General features: G+C 34.8%; 1 protein-coding gene and 1 long non-coding RNA gene across 4 annotated transcripts; one reads left to right on the forward strand and one right to left on the reverse strand.

Annotated features, from left to right (window-relative positions):
* The first annotated feature begins 14,323 nt into the window (after positions 1–14,323).
* On the forward strand, positions 14,324–23,910 carry LOC18435259 (uncharacterized). Its single transcript, XM_006845310.4, has 2 exons — positions 14,324–14,485; positions 23,444–23,910. Exons 1-2 carry the CDS (start codon positions 14,350–14,352, stop codon positions 23,530–23,532), a joined length of 225 nt encoding a protein of 74 aa, XP_006845373.1. The 5' UTR covers positions 14,324–14,349; the 3' UTR covers positions 23,533–23,910.
* LOC148779606 (uncharacterized) lies at positions 18,913–19,963 on the reverse strand. Of its 3 annotated transcripts, XR_016045700.1 has the most exons (3): positions 19,904–19,963; positions 19,478–19,765; positions 18,913–19,223 (listed from the first exon to the last, which is right to left on the reverse strand). It is a non-coding gene; the product is annotated as an uncharacterized LOC148779606 (long non-coding RNA). The 3 variants fall into 3 exon arrangements; XR_016045699.1 differs by having other exon boundaries at positions 18,913–19,765; positions 19,926–19,963; XR_016045698.1 differs by having other exon boundaries at positions 18,913–19,765.
* Positions 23,911–24,439: the final 529 nt, after the last annotated feature.

The following is a 24,439-nucleotide window of genomic DNA, read 5'->3' on the forward strand; positions in this document are numbered from 1 at the left end:
ATTCTGCAATGCCTTAAAACATTAAGACCATCAAGGTATTGAGTCTACCGTGAATGCTATTTTAGTCAAAGAAATACAAAAACTGAAAAAAAAAATATGGAAAAGGTTTAAAAAAGTATAGTCTTTTTTTCTAATAAGCTAAAAATTAAAGTATATTTTTTATAATTTCCTTAAAAAATATAAATAACTGCATTGCTTCGATTTTGGATTAAGATCCTAAAAAACTTTGGTAATTTTATCATTGCCTATCCAAATGAGTGTAATTTTTTAGTAACAAGGAACACCAAGGGTATAATACAATGAAAATTTTGAGTTATTGGTTGCTAACTTTAAACAGTTAGGCTACTATCATAAATTTACAGTTATGTGTTGTTAACTTTAAATAACCAAGGTTCTCATCATTCAACTTTGAGGGAACATTATAGAAATGTTTTTTAAAGTTTTGATAGTTTTTAATATATTGCTTGAAGAGGTATACGAGTAAATTGAAACTTAAAAATAAAGCACTCTGACATGGAAATGGAACGATTTGAACATGATTTTGTATTATAATTCTACCATTTAAGTGATAATTTGCATCAAAGTAAAGGTTATTGTATATCGTTGCAAATGCATATGTACTTAATCATCATGATATCAAACTCATTGACATTGAAGCCCTTAGAAGCATGGGATGACATTGAAGCCCTTAGAAGCATGGGAACATGACATGGGAGTGCTTAGCACACTTAATTGGGACCATGAAATGGGAGGGCTTGAAAGAGTTGGCTATAAGAATTCTGATCCACGATTCTGCTCTATTAAGGAGTGGCCAACTCTTAGAAGCATTGAGAACATGAGCCCAAAAAAGCGCAATCTATCGAGGTTTGGGTTGGCTAAAAGCTTACCCTTCTTTCAAACCTGAATCAAGAAAACCATAACGTTTTCGAGTTTCAGAATGATCTTAGTTTATGTACATGGCACGAGAACCTAAATAAGAAGTCATTGAGATTAAAATGAGATGTTGGAAGAAATTTGTTATTTCTAGTTGTTCATGAGATATGCTTACAATATATATTATTTTTGGAGCTTGAAATCTTAATTTTTTTTCACAACCATAATATTCAAGTGGAGATGATTGATGTAAAGGTTTGTTCCAATGATTGACTTGCAATTATTAAAGAGTTATGAGGTGAGGATTTACTTATTGGAAAAAAATTTCATGCGAGCTACAACTATAACAACCTTAATTTTTAGAACGAAAAAAAAAAAAAAAACAAAGAGCTCTTTATAGTATGATGGTCCATATAGACATTATGATCCTTAGGGACCATCATTACTCTCATGACTCTTTACCCTTTACCTTTTCTTTCAATTGCCACGTCCTTCGGTGGACCGGTGGGTTTTAAACATTACACACTTATCGTTAGTACCAGCGTTTTAAAAATCGCCGAGTCGAACCGGACACGCCCGGTTCGACTCGGAATTCACGAAAAAGGGACCGGATCGGTTCAAAAACCGGGAATCGTCCGGTTCTAGAGAGAACCGGACGATTCCGCACAGTGACTCGCCGATTCACTGTGCGGAATCGGCGAGTCCGTGAAGAACACGGGTTGCACAGTGTTCTTCACGGATTTTTTTCAAATTTGTCATTTTTTGATCATTTTTTTTGTTTTTTTCGGCACGTGATCTGTTTTTCAGGCTGTAAACAGCTTTATTCAGCTTTTTTAACGATTTAATGGTGGAAAAATTGGTTGTTTTTGGATCAAGAAAAATTCGGGGTTTAGGGTTTCCGCCATTTTTGAAATTTCATGCCAAATAGGGCATGAATCTTTCAAAATTTGTTGGCATATTGATCTTAAAGCTGTGAATCAAAATATTTTGTTACTAATTTGTGAAAATCGTTGAGAAAAACAGACTTTTTTGGAGATTGAAGGCTTCGGTTCACAAAAACAGGTAAGAACTTTGGGTTTTTTTGTTTTTCCGCCATTTGATTTATTTCATGGCATATTTTGAACAAAATGAGTTCAATAATTAGGGTTTTTAATCTTTATTGTGTCTAGTATGATTTAAAATTTTTAATTTTACGTAATCTGGTCAATTACAGCAAGAAATTTGATATGAACAGTGAGATGTCAGGGGAAAAAAATTCCGCTGTTTTTTTTTTTTTTTTTCCGCCTTTTGATTTTGTTTTCATGATATATTAGAAATAATGTGTTAAAAATTTAGGTTTTTGATTCCTTATATTGTTGTTTATCAGAAAATATAGTCAATTGGATGTAATTTATTCACTTGGAGGTGAATTTTTGAGTTAAAATCGCTTATGTAAAACGACTCTGTGAAGAACAAATTTTTTTTTTTTTTTTTTTTTTTTTTTTTTTTTTTTTTTTTTTTTTTTTGTAGCCCATGATAGAATTTTTTGTAATCTATGATCGAATTTTTTGTAATCCATGATCAAAATGTTTGTTTTTTTTTCTTGTAATCCATGATCGAATTTTATTTTTTATTTTTTATTTTTGTAACCCATTATAGAATTTTTTGTAATCCATGATCGAATGTTTTGTAATCCATGATCGAAATGTTTGTTTTTTTTTGTAATCCATGATCGAATTTTTTGTTTTTTGTTTTTTATGTAACCCATGATAGAGTTTTTTGTAATCTATGATTGAATTTTTTGTTATCCATGATGTAATTGTTTTTTTCTTTTTTAGTAATCCACGATCGAATTTTTTGTTTTTTTTTGTTTTTTTTTTTTGTAATGCATGATCGAATTTTATGTAATCCATGAACGAATTTCTTGTAATCCATGATAGAATTTTCTGTAATCCATGATCGACTTTTTTGTAATCCATGATCGAATTTTATGTAATCCATGATCGAATTTTTTGTAATCCATGATCGAATTTTCTGTAATCCATGATCAACTTTTTTGTAATCCATGATCAAAATGTTTGTTTTTTTTACTTGTAATCCTTGATCGAATTTTTTGTGTTTTTTTTTTTTTTGTAACCCATGATTGAATTTTTTGTAATCCATGATGGAATTGTTTTTTTTTGTTCTTGTAATCCACGATCGAATTTTTTGTTTTTTTATGTTTTTTTTTTTTTTTGTAATCCATGATCGAATTTTATGTAATCCATGATCGAATTTTATGTAATCCATGATCGAATTTTTTGTAATCCATGATCGAATTTTTAGAAAATTTATGAATTTTTTTTTTTAATCCATGATCGAACTTTTTGAAAATTTGTTAATTTTTTTTTTAATCCATGATCGAATTTTTTGAAAATTTGCTGTACTTTTTTTTTTTATTTCTTTTTATCCATGATCGAATTTTTTGAAAAATGATGATTTTTCGAAAAGATGTGAAAATCGTGATAAAGTTTTGATTATCATGATGTATTAAACATTTAAACCTAATTTTTAATTTTTATTGTTTGAGTTTGCTGTAATTTTTTTTTTTTTTTTTTTCATGATCGAATTTTTTGAAAATTGATGATTTTCCGAAAAGATGTGAAAATCGTGACAAGGTTTTAATTATCATGAGGTATTAAACCATATTTTAAATTTTTATTGTTAAAGTTTTTGTTGAAAAAATTGTATGTTGATGGATTATTTATGCAAAAAAATGCATGTTATTATATTTTCAATACAAAACTGTATTTTTTTTATTTGTTGTTCATGGATTTTTAAGTTGGAATGACTGATGTTAGCCGGCTCTTTGAAGAATTGTTTTTATTATTAATTTTTTAATGCAAAAAATATATGTTCTTGATAATTGAGTTGTAGCCATGTTTGGAGCTTGCATTTTGTATTATTCTAAATGTTTGTAATTGATATGTACGAAATATTATTGTCAAAAAAAGTATTTTGCAATAACAAATAACAACGAATATGACTACATGAACTACCGCAACATATTATCACTACATATTGTGATTATTTTTCTTTTTGAACTGTCAGGTTAATTTAAACTTTTTACATCTTAAAACAGTTGAATCATGTCAAGATCTATAAAAGACCCTGCATGGCAACATGGGGTCAGACTTGATCTCAACAAGAAAGACAAAATTATTTGTAATTACTGTCAAAGAGTGATAAGTAGTGGGGTACATAGGTTCAAGCAACACTTGGCAGGGGTTAAGGGAGAAGTTTCTGCATGCACTAGTGTCCCTAGTAATGTAAAAAAACAGATGGTGGCAATTCTTAATGCTAGCAAAGGTAAAAAAATTGCCAAACATAGGACATATCAATATTCGCATATTCATCCAAAAACATGAAAATTCTTAATGGAGTACCCTCATTTTTTATTGAATTCCTAAAAAACAATATTTATAATGAATTTTAATAATTTTTTCGGATTTTTTTGAAGCTTTATTCTGACCGATTCACCCGATTCCGATCCGGACCGCCGATTCGCCGATCCGGATCGCCGATTCGCCGATCCGGATCGGTTTTTGAAAAGCCCGATCCGGGTCACCGATCCGGTTTTTAAACCATTGGTTAGTACTAAACGTAGGAGGTGGAGTTTAATAAAGTAATATAATAATAAATTTTAAGGAGTTAAATAGAAAGAAGGTAAGGACTCTCGTCCTATAAAACTTCCTTTTTCGCTCTCCCTCTTCCAAACGCCGTGAATTCCTTTTCTCTCTAGCCAAATTTTATCGAAAGTTCCCTCTCAAATATTATAGGTAAGTGATTTTATTGTCTTGAAGAATAATCCGTTTTTTTATAAAGTGAAATGATTATTTTATCTATTATTAGGAATTTTAAATGCTATAAATTCTTTGAAATAAATTTATTTTTCCTGTCTATTATTTAGAATTTTTTATACTATAAATTATTAGAAATAAATATGATATTTCTGCTTTTAGTAAAATTGTGAAATTTCCTCCTACTATTTTGAATATTTAGACATTGTAAAATTCATATGCAAATGACAACTGCATTATTTGAAAACAACTGATATTTCTGCACTTAATTGTAGTATTGCCTATGAAATGATTATTTACAAATTGGCAATTCCATAAATTGTAATAATTCCGTATTTAATTTTGGATTCTTATAAAAGTTCGTCTGTTGATACTAAACTGTTATCGTGTTAGATTTCAAGAATGTCTTTCAAAACTACTACCTTTCAAAAATTATTGCACAAAATGTTTAACTGGCTACTTACAGATATTTCAATGAAAGTGATTGTTATTAAATTGCTTTAAGTGAATTCATGTTAATGACTTCAATGACACTTTGTATGTATGATATTGCTGCTTTATGATATTTAAAGAGTTTCAGAGATAATTTGAGTATAAGTGGACCTGCAGTGATCGTTAGGACCTATCCGGCTATGTCGGTAGAGACTATTTGGACTCATTCGGGATGCCAATGAGATAGGATCGGACCTGCAGGGATTGTTAGGACCTATCCGGTTACGCGGGTAGGGACTATTTGGACTCATTCGGGACGTCGGTGAGGTATGTTTGGACCTGCAGGGATTGTTTAGACCTATCCAGTAGGGCTATTTGGACTCATCCGGTACACCAGTGAGGTATATTTGGACCTGCAAGGATTGTTTACACCCATGAGGACGCTGGTGGGGTATATAGGTGACTTACTTAGGACGTCAGTAGGGTATTTTGTGAAATCCTTTGAATTAATACAAAAATTTGTTTTGTTACGATATATATTAATATGAATTTGAATTTTTTCTAGTATAAGAATAGTCTGTCGCGCATCAGGAATGTTATAAATCTTGGGGTGCAACAATTATGGTATCAGAGCAATAGGTTTAAGATTCTTATGAAATTTGAAAAAAATGTACTTTAAGTCATATTTATTGTATGTACAGACCGGTATGAGATCAAGATCGAGAATGGCTGAAGCTAATATGGAAGGAATTCATAAAGCCTTGAAAAATATGGTTACCCTAACGCAACATCAGATGGAGAACAACAATCCACCCAAGCAGTCAACTACAGGAAATGGTGGGTGTAATATCGAACAATTTAAGAAATTGAACCCACCTTCTTTTAAGGGTGTTGTATACCCACTAGAAGCCGAGGGATGGATTATGCAATTGGATAAAATATTCGAGGTAATAGAATGTCCTGATGTTAATAAGGTCGCCTTGGCAGTTTTTATGTTAGAAGATGAAGCGCAACATTGGTGGCAAATAGCAAAAGGAGTATTGGTCCAAAAAAATAAACCCTTGACTTGGGAGGTATATCTAGAGACATTTCATAAAAAGTACTTTTCAGATTTTATTTAAGACAAAAAATATATGGAATTTTTGGAATTAGTTCAAGGAAGCAAGATAGTGGCAAAGTACGAGGCCAAGTATACTGAATTGGCCAAGTTCACTCCACATATGGTCAACAACAAAGCAAGAAAGATAAAAAAATTTGAAAGGGGCCTCAAACTAGCCATTAGAAACAGAATATCAGTCTTAAAACTAAGGACTTATGCCGAAATAGTGGACATAGCCCAATTTGTTGAAAAAGACTGCGAAGATTACCAAAAGAGGAAGAGCCAGAGAAATCACTATAGGTCCACACCACCTAATCGACAACACTCTGAATGAGCGAACAAAAGGCTAAGGCCGGTGCCATTTCAAAGCCCACTAGAGCCTTGTAAAAATTGTGGGAAGAGACATGGGATGAAACCCTGTTATTGGGAAATCAGAGCTTGTTTCCAATATGGGAAGTTGAGGCACAAGATCAAAGATTGTCCTGCCTTGAAAATGCAACAACAATCGAAACTTGAAGAGGCAGCCCAGAAACCTTAGACGAAGGGGATAGTCTTTGTAATTACCCAGCAAGATGCTCAGGCCTCAAAATCAGTGATCCAAAGTAGTCTTACTATCTTTCAAGAAGTAGCTCGTGTTTTGATTGATCTTGGATCTACTCATTTATTTGTGTCACCACACTTTGCATGTCACATAAGGGTAGAACCAGAATAATTGGAATACATTCTAGAGGTAGCCACACCTACGGGGAATTCAATTAATACCAATCTAGTATACAAGTATTGTGTGATAAGGATAGAAGAAAAGGAAATGTTAGTGGATTTAATACTCCTATAAATTCAAGATTTTGATATGATCTTATGCATGGATTGGCTCTCTTCATACCATGCAAGTATTGATTATTACAAGAAAATAGTTACTTTTTGTATTCCGAATCAACTAGTATTTTATCTCGAAGGTATCAAGGAAGCCTCTTCACCATTTTTAATCTCCTCAATTCCAGCTAATCGTCTTCTTCGAAAATGATGTCAAGGCTTTCTTGCCTATGTTAAAGTAGATAGAAAGGAAAAGATAAACTTGGACACCATTTCGGTCATCCGAGAATTTTCTGACATATTTTATGAGGAATTGCCAAGGTTACCACCTAATAGGGAAATTGAATTATCTATTGAGTTACTTCCCGAGACAACCCCAATTTCTAAGGCCCCTTACCGAATGGCACCTGCGGAACTTAAGGAACTTAAACAACAATTGAAATAATTATTAGATAAAGGTTTTATCAAACCCAGTGTGTCACCTTGGGGTGCTCCGGTATTGTTTGTTAAAAAGAAAGATGGGACCATGAGGTTGTGTATCGATTATAAACAGCTAAACCAAATGACAGTGAGAAATAAACATCCACTACCTAGAATGATTTATTCGATCAATTACAAGGGTCTCAAGTATTTTCAAAAATTGATCTTAGATCTGAATACAATCAGCTCAAAATTAAAAGGGATGATGTTCCCAATACAGCTTTCAGAACAAGGTATGGCCATTATGAATTTTTAGTCATGCCTTTTGGATTAACCAATGCACTGGCTGCATTTATGGATTTGATGAATCAAATCTTTAATCCTTTTCTAGACAGGTTTATTGTGGTATTCATCGATGATATTCTAATTTATTCCACGGATCAAGAGGAACATGAACAACATGTAAGATTGGTGTTACAAATACTAAGAAAAAAGAAGTTGTATGTCAAACTAAGTAAATGTGAATTTTGGCTTGAACAAGTGAAATTTTAGGACATGTGATATCAAATGAAGGGTTATCAGTTGATCCTTCAAAGGTTGAAACCGTGGTTAATTGGAAAGAACCAAGTAATGTGACTGAAGTGCGAAGTTTTTTGAGATTGACAGGATATTACATAAGATTTGTAGAAGGATTCTCTCGAATTGCAACCCCATTAACTCGATTGGCACAAAAAAAATGTTAAATTTGAATCGACAAAAGAATGTGATGAGAGTTTTCGAGAACTGAAAGCTCGATTGACTTCAACACCTATTTTAACTATTCATTAAGGGAGTGGGGGATTTGTAATTTATAGTGATGCTTCACATAAAGGCTTGGGTTGTGTATCAATACAATATGAGAAATTAGTGGTATATGCATCCAGATAGTTGAAAGAATATAAGAATAAATATCCAATTCATGACTTGGAGCTGGCTGCAATAGTATTCGCTTTAAAAATTTGGAAGCATTATCTATATGGTGAGCAATTCGAAATATACACAGATCATAAGAGCTTGAAATACCTCTTCTCTCATAAGGATTTAAATATGCGACAGATAAGATGGATGGATTTTTTAAAAGATTATGATTGTACAATCCATTATCATTCAGGAATAGCTAACGTTGTGGCCGACGCTCTAAGTAGAAAATCTACAGGAGTCTTAGCTCATATAATGATCTAAAAAATGAAATTGTTAGAAAAAATAGTGGATTGGCATCCGGCTCCGTCCTTTAATGATGTGGTAAGTATGATTGCCAACATTAAGGCATAACTCCAATTAATTCAACAGATTCGATCTGCACCAAAGAAGGACCCTCAGCTTATAAAAGTTGTAGAAGAGGGGATGTTGGGAAAAAATGGCGAATTCTCTATAAGCAGTGATGATTTGTTGAGATTCAGAGGTCGGATTTGTGTTCTGAATGATGAGAGTGTGAAAATAGTTATCTTGGAAGAAGCACATCACTCCAGCTATACTATACATCCCGGAAGTATTAAAATGTATCAGGACCTCAAGAAAACCTTATGGTGGAATGATATGAAAAAAGAGGTAGCATTGTTTGTGTCTAAGTGCTTAACAAGCCAACAAGTAAAAACTGAGTGGAAGTGCATAAAAACTGAGTGGAAGTGGAAGCACATCTCTATGGATTTTGTCTCCGGCTTGCTTAGAACAAATTTAGGGCATGACAACATTTGGGTCATTGTGGACCGACTGGCTAAAGCTACCCACTTTCTACCGATCCGCACAACTTACACTTTGGATCGACTAGCCCAGTTGTACATTAAAAAAATAGTGTGGTTACATAGAGTTCCGGTCAGTATTGTATCGGACACGGACACTCAGTTTACTTCTAAATTTTGGGCTAGGCTACAGTCATCCATGGGGACAAGACTCCCCTTTAACACTGCCTTTCACCCCCAAACTGATGGACAATCAGAGAGAACCATCCAGACCTTGGAAGATATGCTGAGGGCCTGTGTCATTGACTTTATAGGAAGCTAGGATGACCATTTACCCCTGATTGAGTTCACTTATAATAATAGCTTTCAAGTCAGTATTCAAATGGCACCATATGAAGCCCTGTATAGAAAAAAATGCAAGTCACCCATCTGTTGAGATGAGGTTGGTGAAAGAAAACTTTTGGGGCTATAAATCGTCCAAGTAACCACATATAAGATAACATTAATTCGATAAAGGCTCAAGACAGCTCAGAGTAGGCAAAAGAGTTATGCCGGTAATCGACAGAGAGATCTTGAATTTGAGGAAGGTGATCGAGTTTTCCTAAATATCTCACCAATAAAGAGCACCATGAGATTCGACAAAAAATGAAAGCCTAGCCCCTGCTACATCGGACCCTTTGAAATCCTGGAGAGAGTCGGAGGTGTCGCTTATAGACTTGCCTCATCACCCGAATTGACAAACGTCCATAATGTCTTCCATGTATTCTCATTACAAAAATATCAACCCGACCCATCCTATGTCTTGAAATATGAACCTTTACCGATCAGGAAGGACCTATCATTCATTGAGCAGCCAATTTCGATACTGGATAGAAGGGTACAAGTATTATGCAACAAGGATATTCCTTTGGTCCGTATATTATGGCAGTACCATTCAAAAGAGGAGTCGACTTGGGAACGAGAAGACGAAATCAAAGAAAAATATTCTTATATTTTTCAGCAATCAGGTACAAAATTTAGAGAACTAAATTCCTTTAAGGGAGAGAGAACGTAACAACCTTAATTTTTAGAACGAAAAAAAAAAAAAGAGCTCTTTATTGTATGATGGTCCATATAAGCATTATGGTCCTTAGGGACCATCACTACTCTCATGCCCTTTTACCCTTCACTTATTTCTTTCAATTGCCACGTCCTTTAGCGGACGTAGGTTTTAAACATTACACATTTAATGTTAGTACTACACGTATGAGGTGGAGTTTAATAAAGTAATATAATAATAAGTTTTAAGGAGTTAAATAGAAAAAGGGTAAGGACTCTCGCCCTACAAAACTTCCTTTCTCGCTCTCCCTCTTACAATCGCAGTGAACTCCTTTTCTCTCTAGCCGAATTTTATCGAAAGTTCCCTCTCAAATATTATAGGTAAGTGACTTCAATGTCTTGACGAATAATCTGTTTCTTTTTATAAAGTGAAATGATTATTTTATCTATTATTAGGAATTTTAAATGCTCTAATTCTTAGAAATAAATTTATTTTTCCTGTCTATTATTCAGAATTCTTGATACTATAAATTATTAGAAATAAATGTGAGATTTTCGCTTTTAGTAAAATTGTGAGATTTCCTCCTACTGTTTTGAATATTTAGACATTGTAAAATTCATATGCAAATGACAACTGCATTATTTGAAAACAACTAATATTTCTGCACTTAATTGTAGTATTGCCTATGAAATGATTATTTACAAATTGGCAATTCCATAAATTGTAATAATTCCGTATTTAATTTTGGATTCTTATAAAAGTTCGTCTGTTGATATTAGATTATTATCGTGTTAGATTTCAAGAATGTCTTTCAAAACTACTACCTTTAAAAAATTATTGCACAAAATGTTTAACTGGCTACTTACAGATATTTCAATGGAAGTGATTGTTATTAAATTGCTTTAAGTGAATTCATGTTAATGACTTCAATGACACTTGCATGTATGATATTGCTGCTTTATGGTATTTAAAGAGTTTCAGAGATAATTTGAGTATAAGTGGATCTGCAGTGATCGTTAGGACCTATCCGGCTATATCGGTAGGGACTATTGGGACTCATTCGGGACGCCGGTGAGGTATGATCGGACCTGCAGGGATTGTTAGGACCTATCCGGTTACGCCGGTAGGGACTATTTGGACTCATTCGGGACGCCGGTGAGGTATGTTTGAACCTGCAGAGATTGTTTAGACCTATCCGGTAGGGGCTATTTGGACTCATCCGGTACGCCGGTGAGGTATGTTGGACCAGTAGGGATTGTTTGCACTCATCAGGACGCTGGTGGGGTATATAGGTGACCTACTTGGGACGCCAGTAGGGTATTTTGTGAAATTCTTTGAATTATGCATCTCTGTTAAAATGTTTATATGCATTTCCATCATTTGGGTTATTTTTAACTGTGGATTTGTGAAAATTACGATTTTTATTCATAAATGCTTTTGTAACAATCCTAAACTTTAAAAAAATAAAAAAAAAAACTCTTTATAGTATGATGGTCCATATAGGCATTATGATCCTTAGGGACCATCACTACTTTTATATCTTTTTACCCTTCACTTTTCTTATATCTGCCACGTCCTTTAGTGGACATGGGTTGTAAACTTTATAAGCTTATTATTAATGCTACACCTCATGTATGAGGTGGAGGTGTTTTAAATAATTTAAATAGTACGAAAGGTAAGACGTCGCCTAACAATTCCTTTCTCGCTCTTCCTCTTACAAACGCAGTGAGCTCCTCTCTTTAGCATAATTTTTTTATCGAAAGTTGCCTCTCAAATATTATAAGTAAGTGACTTCATTATCTTGAAAAATAATCCGTTCTTTTTGAAAATGAAATGAAATAATTACTTCTACTTATTATCATGAATTATAGGCGCGATAAATTTTATGCGCAAGCGACCTCATTATTTTGAAAAAAAAACTTTTAGTAAAATTGTGAGATTTCTTTTTACTATTTTTGAATATTTAGACATTGCAACATTCATGTACAAATGACTGCCTTATTATTTGAAAACTGATATTTTTGCTTTTGATTATTGCATTGTCTGTGAAATTTTTATTTGCGAATTGACGTCCCATAAATTGTGATAATTCCGTATTCTTGGATTTTTATAAGAGTTTTTATATACATATTAGATTGGCAATTATGTTAGAATGTCTTAACGAACTGCTACCTTTTTGAATTCGAGCCCAAAATATTTGACTGGTTATTTTTTAAATGTTATTGAAAGTGACTGTTATTAATGGTTTCAGTGAAATTCATATTAATAATTGCAGTGATATGTTGAGTACATGATATTGCTGCTTTCAAATGTTTAAAGAGATTTAAAAATACTTTAAGTATGCAAGTGGACTCACCCGGTTGAGGTATACGTGGATCTATCAGGTACGTCGGTAGGGATTAAATGGACTCATCCGGTACGCTGGTGAGGTATAAGTGGACCTGCGGGGATTAAGTGGACCTCTCTGAGACGCCGATACGGATTAAGTGGACCCATTGGGACGCTAATGGGGTATATAGGTGGCCTACTTGAGACGCTAGTAGGGTATTTGTAAAATCTTTTGAATTATGCATTGCCGTTAAAATGTTATATGCATTTCAATTATTCGGATTAAACTTAATTATGCATTTTTTAAAGTGAAACTGTTCTTTTTGAAAATATTGATATCTTTTAACCATGATTATTTTTAAGATTATGATGATCACTTACTGAGTAGCCAAACTCATCAAATTATGGTAAACATTTTTTTCAGGATAACTGTGGTTTCATATTGAGTGCTCGTCAGGATCAACTTTGGAAGATATTGTAGTTGTGCTTAAACTTTCTTTTGTTACTTTGTAACAATTCGCCATTGTAAATTTGTCTTATCAAGAGATGTATATATGTTTTGACTGTCACATCTCAGGAATATCAGTATTGTAAATTCTTGGGGCGTGACACTTTTGCTCGCAATTCTTCCTCAGGTGGTTTTTAACATACATTCTTTAGAAAATGTTTATATCTTTTAACTATGATTATTTTTAGGACCATAATAATCACTTACTGAGTAGCCATATTCACCAAATTATGGTAAATATTTTTCAGGGTAATTGCAGTCTCATAGTTAAATGCACATCAGAACCATGTTGTGAAGAAAATGCAATCATGTCATAACTAAATTCTCCTTTGTAACTTTTGTTTAACTTCACCACTGTAAATTTTTGTTCTATCAACAGATGTATACCTAGACTTCATGTTAATACCAGTTGTGAGCACACTTTGTACAAATTTTGATTAATACAAAAGTTTGTTTTGTTACAATATATATTAATATGAATTTGAATTTTTCCTAATATAAGAATAGTCTGTCGCACATCGGGAATGTTAAAAATCTTGGAGTGTGACAATACCGCATTTCTACAATATGTGGTCCTGAAGTATAAAGCATCCATCTTAAAGATGGATGCAAACATGTGGTTCATGTAAAAACAAGTGTAACTAATGGTCCAAATGTTTTATTAGTATAATTATTATTTATAGTTTTCAATTTATTTTTCTTCATATTCATGATCTCTATGTTAAAGATTATATATTCTTTAAAAATTAAGATCAAATTATATTTAAAAAATATATTTATTGGCAAGCCCGTATTTCTACAATATGTGGGCTGACCACATAGAAACTGTCTTTATTTAATAGGATTGCAGCCCTATCAAACCATTTCCCAAATAAAAACTATTTCATTTGGGCCGGATCGCATGATTACATATGCGGTCCAAAAAGTGTAAAACATCCATCTTAAAGATGGATGCAAGTAGCTATTCCAAATAATAACAAGGGAAACTAATTGTTCAAACGTTTTTTTAAAGGAATTATTATTTCTAACTTTGAAAATTTACTTATTTTTCATATTCATATTCATATTCATGATCTCCATGAAAATTTACTTATTTTTCATATTCGAATGTTACTTTTGGAAAAATAATTGAAGTGAGGCATTTTTCTGAAAACCAATGCTACTCGTAAAACCTTCTTACCACCGAAGACAATTTTACAGAGAGAGAGGGCAGCCATTTTATTCTAGAGAGAGAGAGAGGGGGGCAGTCATTTTCTTCTCTATTTGTGTGGTTTAGAGTTGCAGGGACCTGAAAACATCGAATGGGTGCTGAGAACGGTGGTGGGTTCCGGTCAAAAATGGAGTACTATCTCTACAGCGGTGATAAGAAGCATGTATTTGCAGGCATCGCCATTATAGGAGTGGTATTTGGAATTCCTTGGGTTCTCATGAATCGAGGTAAACTCTCATGTTTTGCATTCTCTCGTATTTACTATATTTATCTCTGCACTTTTTTTCCCTTTGCACCCCAGCACTACAGAGTTTTGTGTTTATTTCTTTTTATTTTTTGATGAATTTATGTTTTTTGCAGCATATATGTTCTGAATTTTTTGTTCTTACTATTCTGTTGATCTAGGCTTTTTTCTTTTATTGGTTATTTTTCTCATTACATGGCGATTAAAGGGATCCATATTATTGGATATTAGCACTTTTATTGACATATGTGTAGTAATCGCTGAGTCTTAGCACTTTTATTGATACATATGTGAAGCAATCACCGACTCTTCAATCTTTGATGTATTCTAAAGCAATAGGATATCTTTGAGGTATTCTAAAGCAATATGATTGAGAAATAGGGCACAATAAAACGAAACTCACTCTTTTATTCCAATACAAAACAAGATACAACTGTTTTTTTGATAAGGAGGAAAGGAACAAGAGGTAATCACACCACTTGGAGAGTAATCACTTACTCTCAACAAAAGCTCAAAGGCAACTCTTCAATTCTTGGTGGTTGGAAATGTACCCCTTTGCATGTATTTATAGGTCAAGGAAGATGTTTCTAGAGATTTAGCAAGAAATTTATAGAGAAAGTTCTTAGATACTTCCTTAAACAATAGTTTATTGCTAGATATTTCTAGAGGAGTTTCTAGATAAGGTTCCCAGATACTACCTTAAACAATAGTTTCTTGCTAGATACTTCTAGAGCAGTTTCTAGGAAACTTCCTAGGATATTGACTTAATTTGGTTCTAGTTTTTTGTGGAACCTTCAAGAACCTTTCTAGATTTAGGGATGCATCAGTCACCCGCCCTTCAAGAGAACTCGTCCTCGAGTTATCAACCATGGACCTCCATATGTCCAAATTAATCTCTTTTAATTGCTCCTCTATTAGCCAAGTGTCTTCAGATTCAGGTTTGTCTTTCCACCGCACTAGGTATTGAGTGAGTTGTCCTTTACTGGTCATTATATTTCAAGTATCAATTATGTCCAGAATGCACTCATTCTCTTGCCCAGGTAAATTGTCTTGGACCTCGTCCCAGTCGATATTATCAGCTTCTCCATGATATTTGAATAAATCAGAAATGTTGAAAATTAGCCTGATCCCTATTCCTTTAGGTAACTCAAAGCGATAGGCATTTGCCCCAATGCGCTTCAAGATTCGACATGGTCCTATCTTCTGGTGTTTGAGTTTGTGATATTTTCCCACTGGGAACCTTTCACAACGGAGGTACACCATAACCAAATCTCTTCCATTAAACTCCTTTGCATGACAACTTTTGTCAGCAGCAGCCTTATATTGCTCATATGCCTCAGCTAACTTTTGATGAACATTGTCATGGACTTCTTTCAAATAATCAGTCAGATCAGCAGCATTTGCACTAAAAAGTCCAAGGTTTGATATCGGTGTCACATCCAAAATGTGCAATGGCGTTCGCCCATACACACTTTCAAATGGTGTTTTGCTTGTTGAGCGATTCTTTAAACTGTTATACGCAAACTCAGCTTGTGCAAGCACAGAATCCCATGACCCTGGCCGATCTCTTGCCAGGCTTCGAAGGAAATTTCCTAAAGTTCTATTGACGACCTCTGTCTGCCCATCAGTTTGTGGGCGATAGGCGCCACTGAATTGTAATTGAGTGCCAATGAGTCGCCATAATGTTCTCCAAAAGTGGCTAATAAACCTTGTGTCCCGATCTGAAGTTATGGTTCTGGGCACCCCATGATGCTTCACAACCTCTCGAAAGAATAGGATGGCAGTCCTAGTAGTATCTGTCGTATTTTTGCAGCGTATGAAGTGGGCCATTTTTTAAAATCGATCAACAACAACTAATATAGAATCCAGCCCTTGCCTTGTTCTCGGAAGTCCCACCATGAAGTCTAGGCTAACATCCACCCAAGGTTCTGTAGGGATGAGGAGTGGGGTGTATAAACCAGTATTTTGTGTGCATCCTTTTGCATGCTGACAAATCCCACATCTTGCAACAAATCTTCCTACATCCCTTTTTAATTTAGGGCAAAAGTACCTTTCTTCTACAAGAGCTTGGGTCTTGTTTTGACCAAAATGTCCCCCCTAGGCCACCTCCATGTAGTTCAGAAATGAGTTTAAGTTTAAGGGAACATTCAGGTATACAGAGGTGATTTCCTTTGAATAAAAAGCCTTCATGGAGGATGAAATCCAAATAGGCCCCTTGAGTCTAGCATTTCTTTAGGATTTCTTGAAAATAGGGGTTACTTTCATAATTTTGAGGTAAATTCTCAAATACAACTACCTCATATGTGAGAGTTTGAAGAAGATAGGCCCTTCGACTAAGTGCATTAGCGGCCTTGTTCATAGCTCCTGACTTATGGCAGATATTGAATATAAGACGTCCATTTTGCATGTCGGGAATTCAACTTTTTTTCTGAATTTAAATAATGAGTGATCCGAGTGTAAGATAAATTCCTTTTGAATCAGATAATGCCTCCAATAACGAAGTGCTGAACAATTGCATAAAATTCAATATCATAAGTTGAGTGTTGTATCTTGGTTGCGTTGAGTTTTTCACTAAAGAAGGATACAGGTCGCCTTTCTTGGCTGAGGACTGCGCTGATGCCATTGTGGAAGCGTTGCATTCCACCTCGAAAACTTTCGAAAAGTCAGGTAGAGCTAGTACTTGGGCTTCAGTCATTTTATGTTTTAAGAGTTTAAAACTTTCTTCAGCAGCTTGAGTCCACCGAAACTCTCCTTGCTTCATGTAATCAGTGACTGGTGCAATAATAGAACTAAAATTCCTGATGAACCGGCTATAGAAGGTGGCTAGCGCGTGGAAACTTTTTTCTTTTGGTTGAGATTTTGGCGTGGGCTACTCCACAATGGCTTTAACTTTATCTAGATCTACATGAATCCCTTCAGCAGATACTATTTAGCCTAAGAAGACTACACGATCTGTCATAAAAGAGCACTTCTTCAAATTGACATGTAATTTTGCTCTTCGTAAGGCATGAATGACCTTTCTTAGGTGCTCCTTATGGGATTCTTCATTGTTGCTATAGATCAAGATGTCATCAAAATATACAACCACAAATTTTCCCATAAAGGGGCGTATGACCTGTACCATGAGCCTCATATATGTGCTGGGAGCATTTGAAAGCCCAAATGGCATTACTAACCACTCATAGAGTCCATCTTTTGTTTTGAAGGCTGTCTTTCACTCATCTCCTGGGCGGATTCAAATTTGATGATATCCGCTATGTAGATATATTTTTGAGAAAAATTTTGAACCGGCTAGCTCATCGAGCATATCATCAAGCCGTGGAATTGGAAACCGATATTTGATGGTGATCTTGTTGATGGCTCGGCTGTCTATACATATTCTCCAAGACCCATCTTTTTTTGGTGTAAGCATGGCAGGAACAGCTACATCGCTTATGCTTTCTTGGATAAATCCCTTGCTAAGGAGCTCATCAACCTGCTTCTGGAGCTCTTGATACTCAGCAGGACTTATTCGGCAGTGGGGTAAGTTTGAGAGGCTTGTACCTGGCACTAAGTCAATCTGATGCTGGATATCCCGCATTGGAGGTAGGCCCTTTGGTAACTCATCAGGGGTCACATCAGCAAATTCATCAAGTATGTCTTTAACACCTTCAGGTACACTTCTTTGTTCTTTGGCTACTAAAACATAAATTAAATCTTCCTCTTTTGCTTTCATAAAAGCTTTAAAAGATAACAAGTTGACATTTTTGTCTTTGAAGTAGGAGAATCTTGGAAGGGCCAAAGACGTACCTTGACTCCATCTTTAACAAATGAGTAAGTGTTTTGTTGGCGATCATGTACTGCACCACGGTCATATTGCCATGGCCTTCCTAGAATGAGGTGGCATGCGTCCAAAGGAAGAACATCGCACCAGATTTTATCATGGACTCATGGTACTGCTTCCCTATGCTGAATTTAACCAAGCACCTTTTGTCAACTGGAACTTCACCGCCCCGTTTAAACCACCCGATTTTATAAGGATGTGGATGGTTTTCGGTCTTAAGTTGTAATTTTTCTATCATCTCGGTAGAGACTATGTTTTCACAAGACCCAAAGTCAATGATTAGGGTACATACCTTGCCATAAGCAGTGCATTTGGCTCACTCTTAGGGGCTGTCAAGACACCCCTAATTACTAAGCTTCCTCCTTCATCGGCCTGTAGCTCACTCCAAGGGGAAGAATCGTCATCCTTATCGCCATCAAATTTTGGCTCATCAACTTCTTCTTCTCCCATAGGGTCTAGAAGATGTAGTTTCTTCTTTGGACATTAAAAAGCTCTATGGCCCATTTCTCCACATCGAAAACAAGTGTTTCAAGGATTTCTAATAGTAGTAGCCTCTGAGGTACTTGTATTATCCTTGTTCGATACTTGAGGGTCTTGGAGGCTAGTGTTTCGTGGCGTACCTATGACAATTTTAGCCTTTGACGGGTTCCTTCGTTCTAATAGATAAGAAAGCCTTTTCAACTTTTGTTCAGCCTTTAAGGCCATTTGGTAGGCTTCATTCATATCCCATAGGTGTAGTAATGCAAGTTCATCTTGTAGCATAGGTTTTAACCCACTAACATATCTAGCTACTAATTGTTTTTCACTTTCCGGAACCTGAGCTCGACCTAAAAGTTGGTAGAATTCTTCAGTGTAATCTTGCACACTTTGGTCTACCTTTTGTTTTAGATGATGAAACCTTTTATACACAGATGGATTGTAATCAGAAGGAAGAAAATGTGTAGTTAGTTTCTCCTTCATTTTTTACTATGTTTGTATTTTTCTTTCCACACCGAACTCGGTCATTTTGTAAAGTTTGCTACCAAATTAGAGCATGACCCTTAAGTTTAGTGGCAACAAACTTTACCTTTTTAGGTTCTGGTAGATCCCGCCATTCAAAGAAAGTTTCAATACTTGTTATCCAATCAACAAAATAGTCAGGATCGAGTTTACCTGAGAAATCTTCAATATCAACTCGAATGTTTCTGTCGCCTCCTTCCCTAGCTTGAGCCAAGCTCTCTAGGGCTGTTTCTTGCGGTCCATCAACTGCGCAAATGGGTTTTCATCGGCAACACTAGAATTTCTTCATGGCTACAAGAAGTGTTGGAACTCCTCCCACTTCTTCGTACTTAATGAACTAAGTCCTCAACTAATGCTTTTAGCTCAGCAAACTCAGCCATGGTAGGGGTATTGGTAGCTGCTTGACCACGTCTTGCTCGAGGAGCCATAGGGTCGTTGACTCTGATACCAAATGATGTACTCTAAGGCAATAGGATTGAGAAATAGCGCACAATAAAATGAAACTCACTATTTTATTCCACTACAAAACAATAACTGTTTTTTTTATAAGGAGGAAAGGAACAAGAGGGAATCACTCACCACTTGGAGAGGAATCACTTACTCTTAATAAAAGCTCAAAGGCAACTCTCAATTCTTGGTGGTTGGAAATGGACCCTTTGGGGGGTATTTATAGGCTAAGGAAGATGTTTCTAGAGATTTATCAAGAAATTTATAGAGAAGGTTCCTATATACTTCTTTAAACAATAGTTTATTGCTAAATATTTCTAGAGAAGTTTCTAGACGGTTCCTAGATACTTCCTTAAACAATAGTTTATTGCTAGATATTTCTAGAGAAGTTTCTAGGAACTTCCTAGGATAATGACTTAATTTGGTTTTAGGTTTTTATGAAACCTTCAAGAACCTTTATAGATTTAGGGATGCATCAATCTTCATTCAGTATCCAGGGATTACATTCACGCTTACTCAATGAGAAAGAAACTGTGTTTATATGTAAAAGAAAGAGCATTAAATATTTTGAGGTGTTTTCAATTGTAGAGAAAGGTTGTTTTTTTTCCACAGTGATACTTGGTTCTGAGTTTTTAAATGGGAATGGGAATACATAATTTACATAAATAATCTTAGTTTTATTTTTTATGTAAATTTTGTCAGAAAAGTCATGTCGGTGTGCCCATGATCTGTATGAATAATAAGTATTTCTTTAAGTACTTGACAATAAGCTGTTAGGAAAAAGAACCTGACTAGGAAGAAAAAAAGAATTCGGCTAGGAATTAATTTGTAAAGGTGAATTTCAATTACATGTTGGAGATGCCCTTCTGGGGTTGCCCTAGCTCAGGCCTCATTGTTTTGCATAACTGGGAAAATATAAATAATAGAACATGTGTTTTTGGATGTCTAGTTAACTCTTTAAAGAACTCTCGATTTATGTATCGCAGATCTAAAATCGAGCACTAATTAAAAAAAAAAAAAAAAAGAAGCAAAAATGAGAGAACCAGTTTACATATAGGATCAGTAAATAGCTGAATTATAATAGAAAATGTGTCTTTGGAGGTTAGCGAACCCAAATTTAGTTAGGGCACTGGTTAATTTTTTTGGTGTGAAATGGAATCAATAAATGGCCATGGACTTTCACTTTTCAGCACCGTTTGGTTTGTTATTGGAACTTTTTATGATGGTTCTCTTTCTCTTGGCAAGGCTTATAATGGGAAATGACATTAGACCGACAATTTGAATAAATTTTCTCTTGAGTTTTCTTTCAGTTTTTCAGCCAAGCAATCTAAAAGCTCAACTTGTCTGGTTTATCCCCTTCCGGGATGCTTTGCCTATTTTTTTTAATTCTAGTGTCCCTTGCAAACTTTTGTAGCTTTTGGGTTCCAAGCAATAGAAAAACAACCTGAATCCCCCCCCTTTTTTTTTTCCTTCTAACAAGCTTAGAGTGGATTTTCCAATAAAAGAAAAGGCTAAATTGTACTAGTGACATTTCATCTGGTGCAAAGTTTGGTACTTTGTCAGCTTTTTCAATGCCTCAATAAGGATACAATTCAGTGTCATCACCACAAAAAATTTTGGGCAGTGCCTACATGTCATCTACTTGGTGGATGTTGCATTCGGCTTTAAATGCTGGCTTCTACTGTGTATTGTTGCATATATTAGTATCTTTTACTTATCAATTGCTAATCACTACAATTCCAATGTCTCTTCAGGCATTGGTTTTCGCAGAGTTAAAGCAATCTACAGGCTTATTTGGTCTTTGCCAAAGTCCATCCAAGTGCCTTCTAGGTCTCTTTTTGTATCTTGAGTTGGTTAATCAGTGTAGGTGTGTCAAGTTATCTGCTTGGTAAATTCTTCTTGCAATCTTGTCTCACCAATCTATCCTATCTTGAAATCCATATCAGTACTTCGTGGGACTTCCTTTTCCTCCTAAATAATCTACTTTTATTTTATGAGAATATTTTTCATATTCTTTACCTATTAAATTATTAGCAGTTGGTAAATTTATTGATCACAATTACCTCAAAACCTTTTCTTATGATGCGCTAGATTGTGTATCATGAAGTCAGTTAAAATAAAGAAGTCTGTGTGTAAAGGTGATTTATTGACATGTTGTTAAGACAATTTGGATACTCTTTGGTATGTATATTAATTTTCTATATGCGAATGGACCTGCCCTATTCAGCATACAATTTGATAATTTCACAATTTCAAAGATTTTTTTGGAATGATCTCTGCTCAAACTAAACAGACACGATGCATGGCAACCGAGACAAAATAGACATAAAACAAGTACAAGAAGTAGCATGTGTGACTCTTCCAGACTTCCACCCCATCCTCCCCCTCTGCTGAGTCTCCTAGGTTGTTTGTGGGTGGTTCTTTTCCAGTGAGAAATATTTACCCTAGTGGCCCTGGATTTATTGTTATTCTTTTACCAGTTAGGCATTTCAGCTTGTCCAACATTTAAGAAATGTATTATGTGGTTTCCTTGTAGGCCATGTATGGGTGGTGAAGAGGAAGAGACGTTGAAGCATTTTTTTCTTTCATTAGAAGTTAGCCTGGCTGATAATCCCTATAACTAGCTTACAATGGGTCTTAGAAATCTCACAATTCTAGTCCTTTTAAGTATACAATAGTTGTAATGGTTCTCACATTTGCTTCTGCAAATTTGATTGCTAAACCATAGTGAAACTTTGCGTTTTGTGATTCGACCTTGTCGATTAATTCTTGAGAAGTAGTGTTCAATTAACATGACTAGGAACTTATAAAAGAAGAATATCATATGGGAGGCCAAGCCACGTATTTTTCAATCTGGTGTTTCCTAAGTATCCTTGTGGTTTGTTGCTATCCCCACTTTGTTTTTGATATCCCTGCTGCTCAGGAGATAATATCTGATACTATAAGTACTGTTTTATTTGAATGAAAGAGGCTGCTTACAAAAAATTTATCTTCCAACTCTATTAAGGTAGCCATTCGCATTCATATATTGTGAAAGTAATACTCTTGAAACTGCTGTGCAGTTTGTTGCAGTGATCAATCTATATTATCCCCATTTTCCTTAACACAGATCAGACTTTGAAGAGATAAATTTGTCACCTTGTGAGCTATTGATTTGATGACTTTGTTATTCTTTACTTTATCTAGACCTCAGGTTCATGTACTTCTCTAGCAAAATTTATGTGTAGATGAATTTGTTATATATTTAAATAACAAGTGAAGATCAAAAGACCAATGGCCATGGTCTAGAAATGTACTGACTGGTCTGTCTTGAAATAGTTCTGTAAAAGGCGATGGAAAAGTGACCATACGTAGCCTGTGTGTGGGCATATGGTTGCACCTTATGAGTCCCCCTTCTCTTCTCTGTGAGTGGTGGAGTTTTAACCATTTCATCATTGGGAACTTCGGTTAATCTTTACCGTCCATTGTTGAGAATGACTAGTGAATGAGAACTCTGGTTAATATTTTCCATCATTGATAACCAGCTCTGGATGATGATGCACTGGCTCCATGCTGTACGACATACACAGATTTTGTTCTGTATATTTTTCCAAAATAGGTCTCTTTTTCATCGGTGCTATATATATTTTAATATGGATTTTAAATACTTATTTTTCTGGTTTCTTCCTGTAGGAACAAAGCATCAATCTCATCAAGATTACTTGGAAAGGGCAGATAAAGCGCGGAGTGAGAGGCTTTCTTCAAGTTCACCTTCAATTTAATGATGGATAGTCTGGAAACTTTATGTACCTTATGTTTCATGGGGCTCAATCAGTCGTCGTCTCTGTTGGATGTTTTATTTTCCCTTGAAGATTCTGTATACTTCAGTTTTCCTTGGAGATTTTGTTTTTAGGAGAGTATTTTAGGTAGAATATCCGAACCGATATGTCTCACATTAGGCTCCAATTAGGATTTGGGCTATACCCATGGGTGTTTCCTTTAAGCTACCCTTTCTTGAGATGTTGGATGTGATAATAGACCATAGCCCTAGCTATTTCCTTTAAGCTACCAACTCTTGGTATGTTGGATATGACAATTTGCTTGAACCTTTTTCACAAATAGAGGAATTAATCATATCTGTGATTTGGTAGTTGGTTTGAGATCTTGACTTCATCAATGTTTTGGCTCATACTGATGTGAAAAAAAAATAGCACCCGGCTTTGAAATTCTAAGGTTTGTAGACATTGTGGTAAAACTTGAAGGAAAATTGTTTGATAGGGGCCCTGTCAAAATAAGTAAATCCTCACCTCATAACTCATTGAATATTTCAAGTCAAGCATTGAAAAACCTTTACATCGATCATTGTGACTTGAACATAATGGTTTTAAAAAAAAACGAGATTTCAAGTTCTAAAAATAGTGTATATTATAACAAATTATCTAAACCATCCATCTTGCTTTAAAAATAGGTACTCACAATCCATATGATCTTTATAATTTTTAAAGCAATCATAAAGATTTCAGTCACTGAGTACTTTCTAGGCGAAGATTTAAGGTGAGACTTTATTTCATTTCATAAAGCCTAGGCCTTATAGAAACCTCGTCCAAACTTGTAAGCTTGCATAAAGGTTAGTACGTTCGCGCTTTTTCATTTCTTTTTTCCCGTTTGTCAAAGTACTTGATTCTGCCT

The sequence above is a fragment of the Amborella trichopoda genome, chromosome 12 (assembly GCF_054954075.1).
Source record: "Amborella trichopoda isolate Santa Cruz 75 chromosome 12, AtrichopodaSantaCruz75HAP2 v2.0, whole genome shotgun sequence".
Classification (NCBI taxonomy): Eukaryota; Viridiplantae; Streptophyta; class Magnoliopsida; order Amborellales; family Amborellaceae; genus Amborella; species Amborella trichopoda.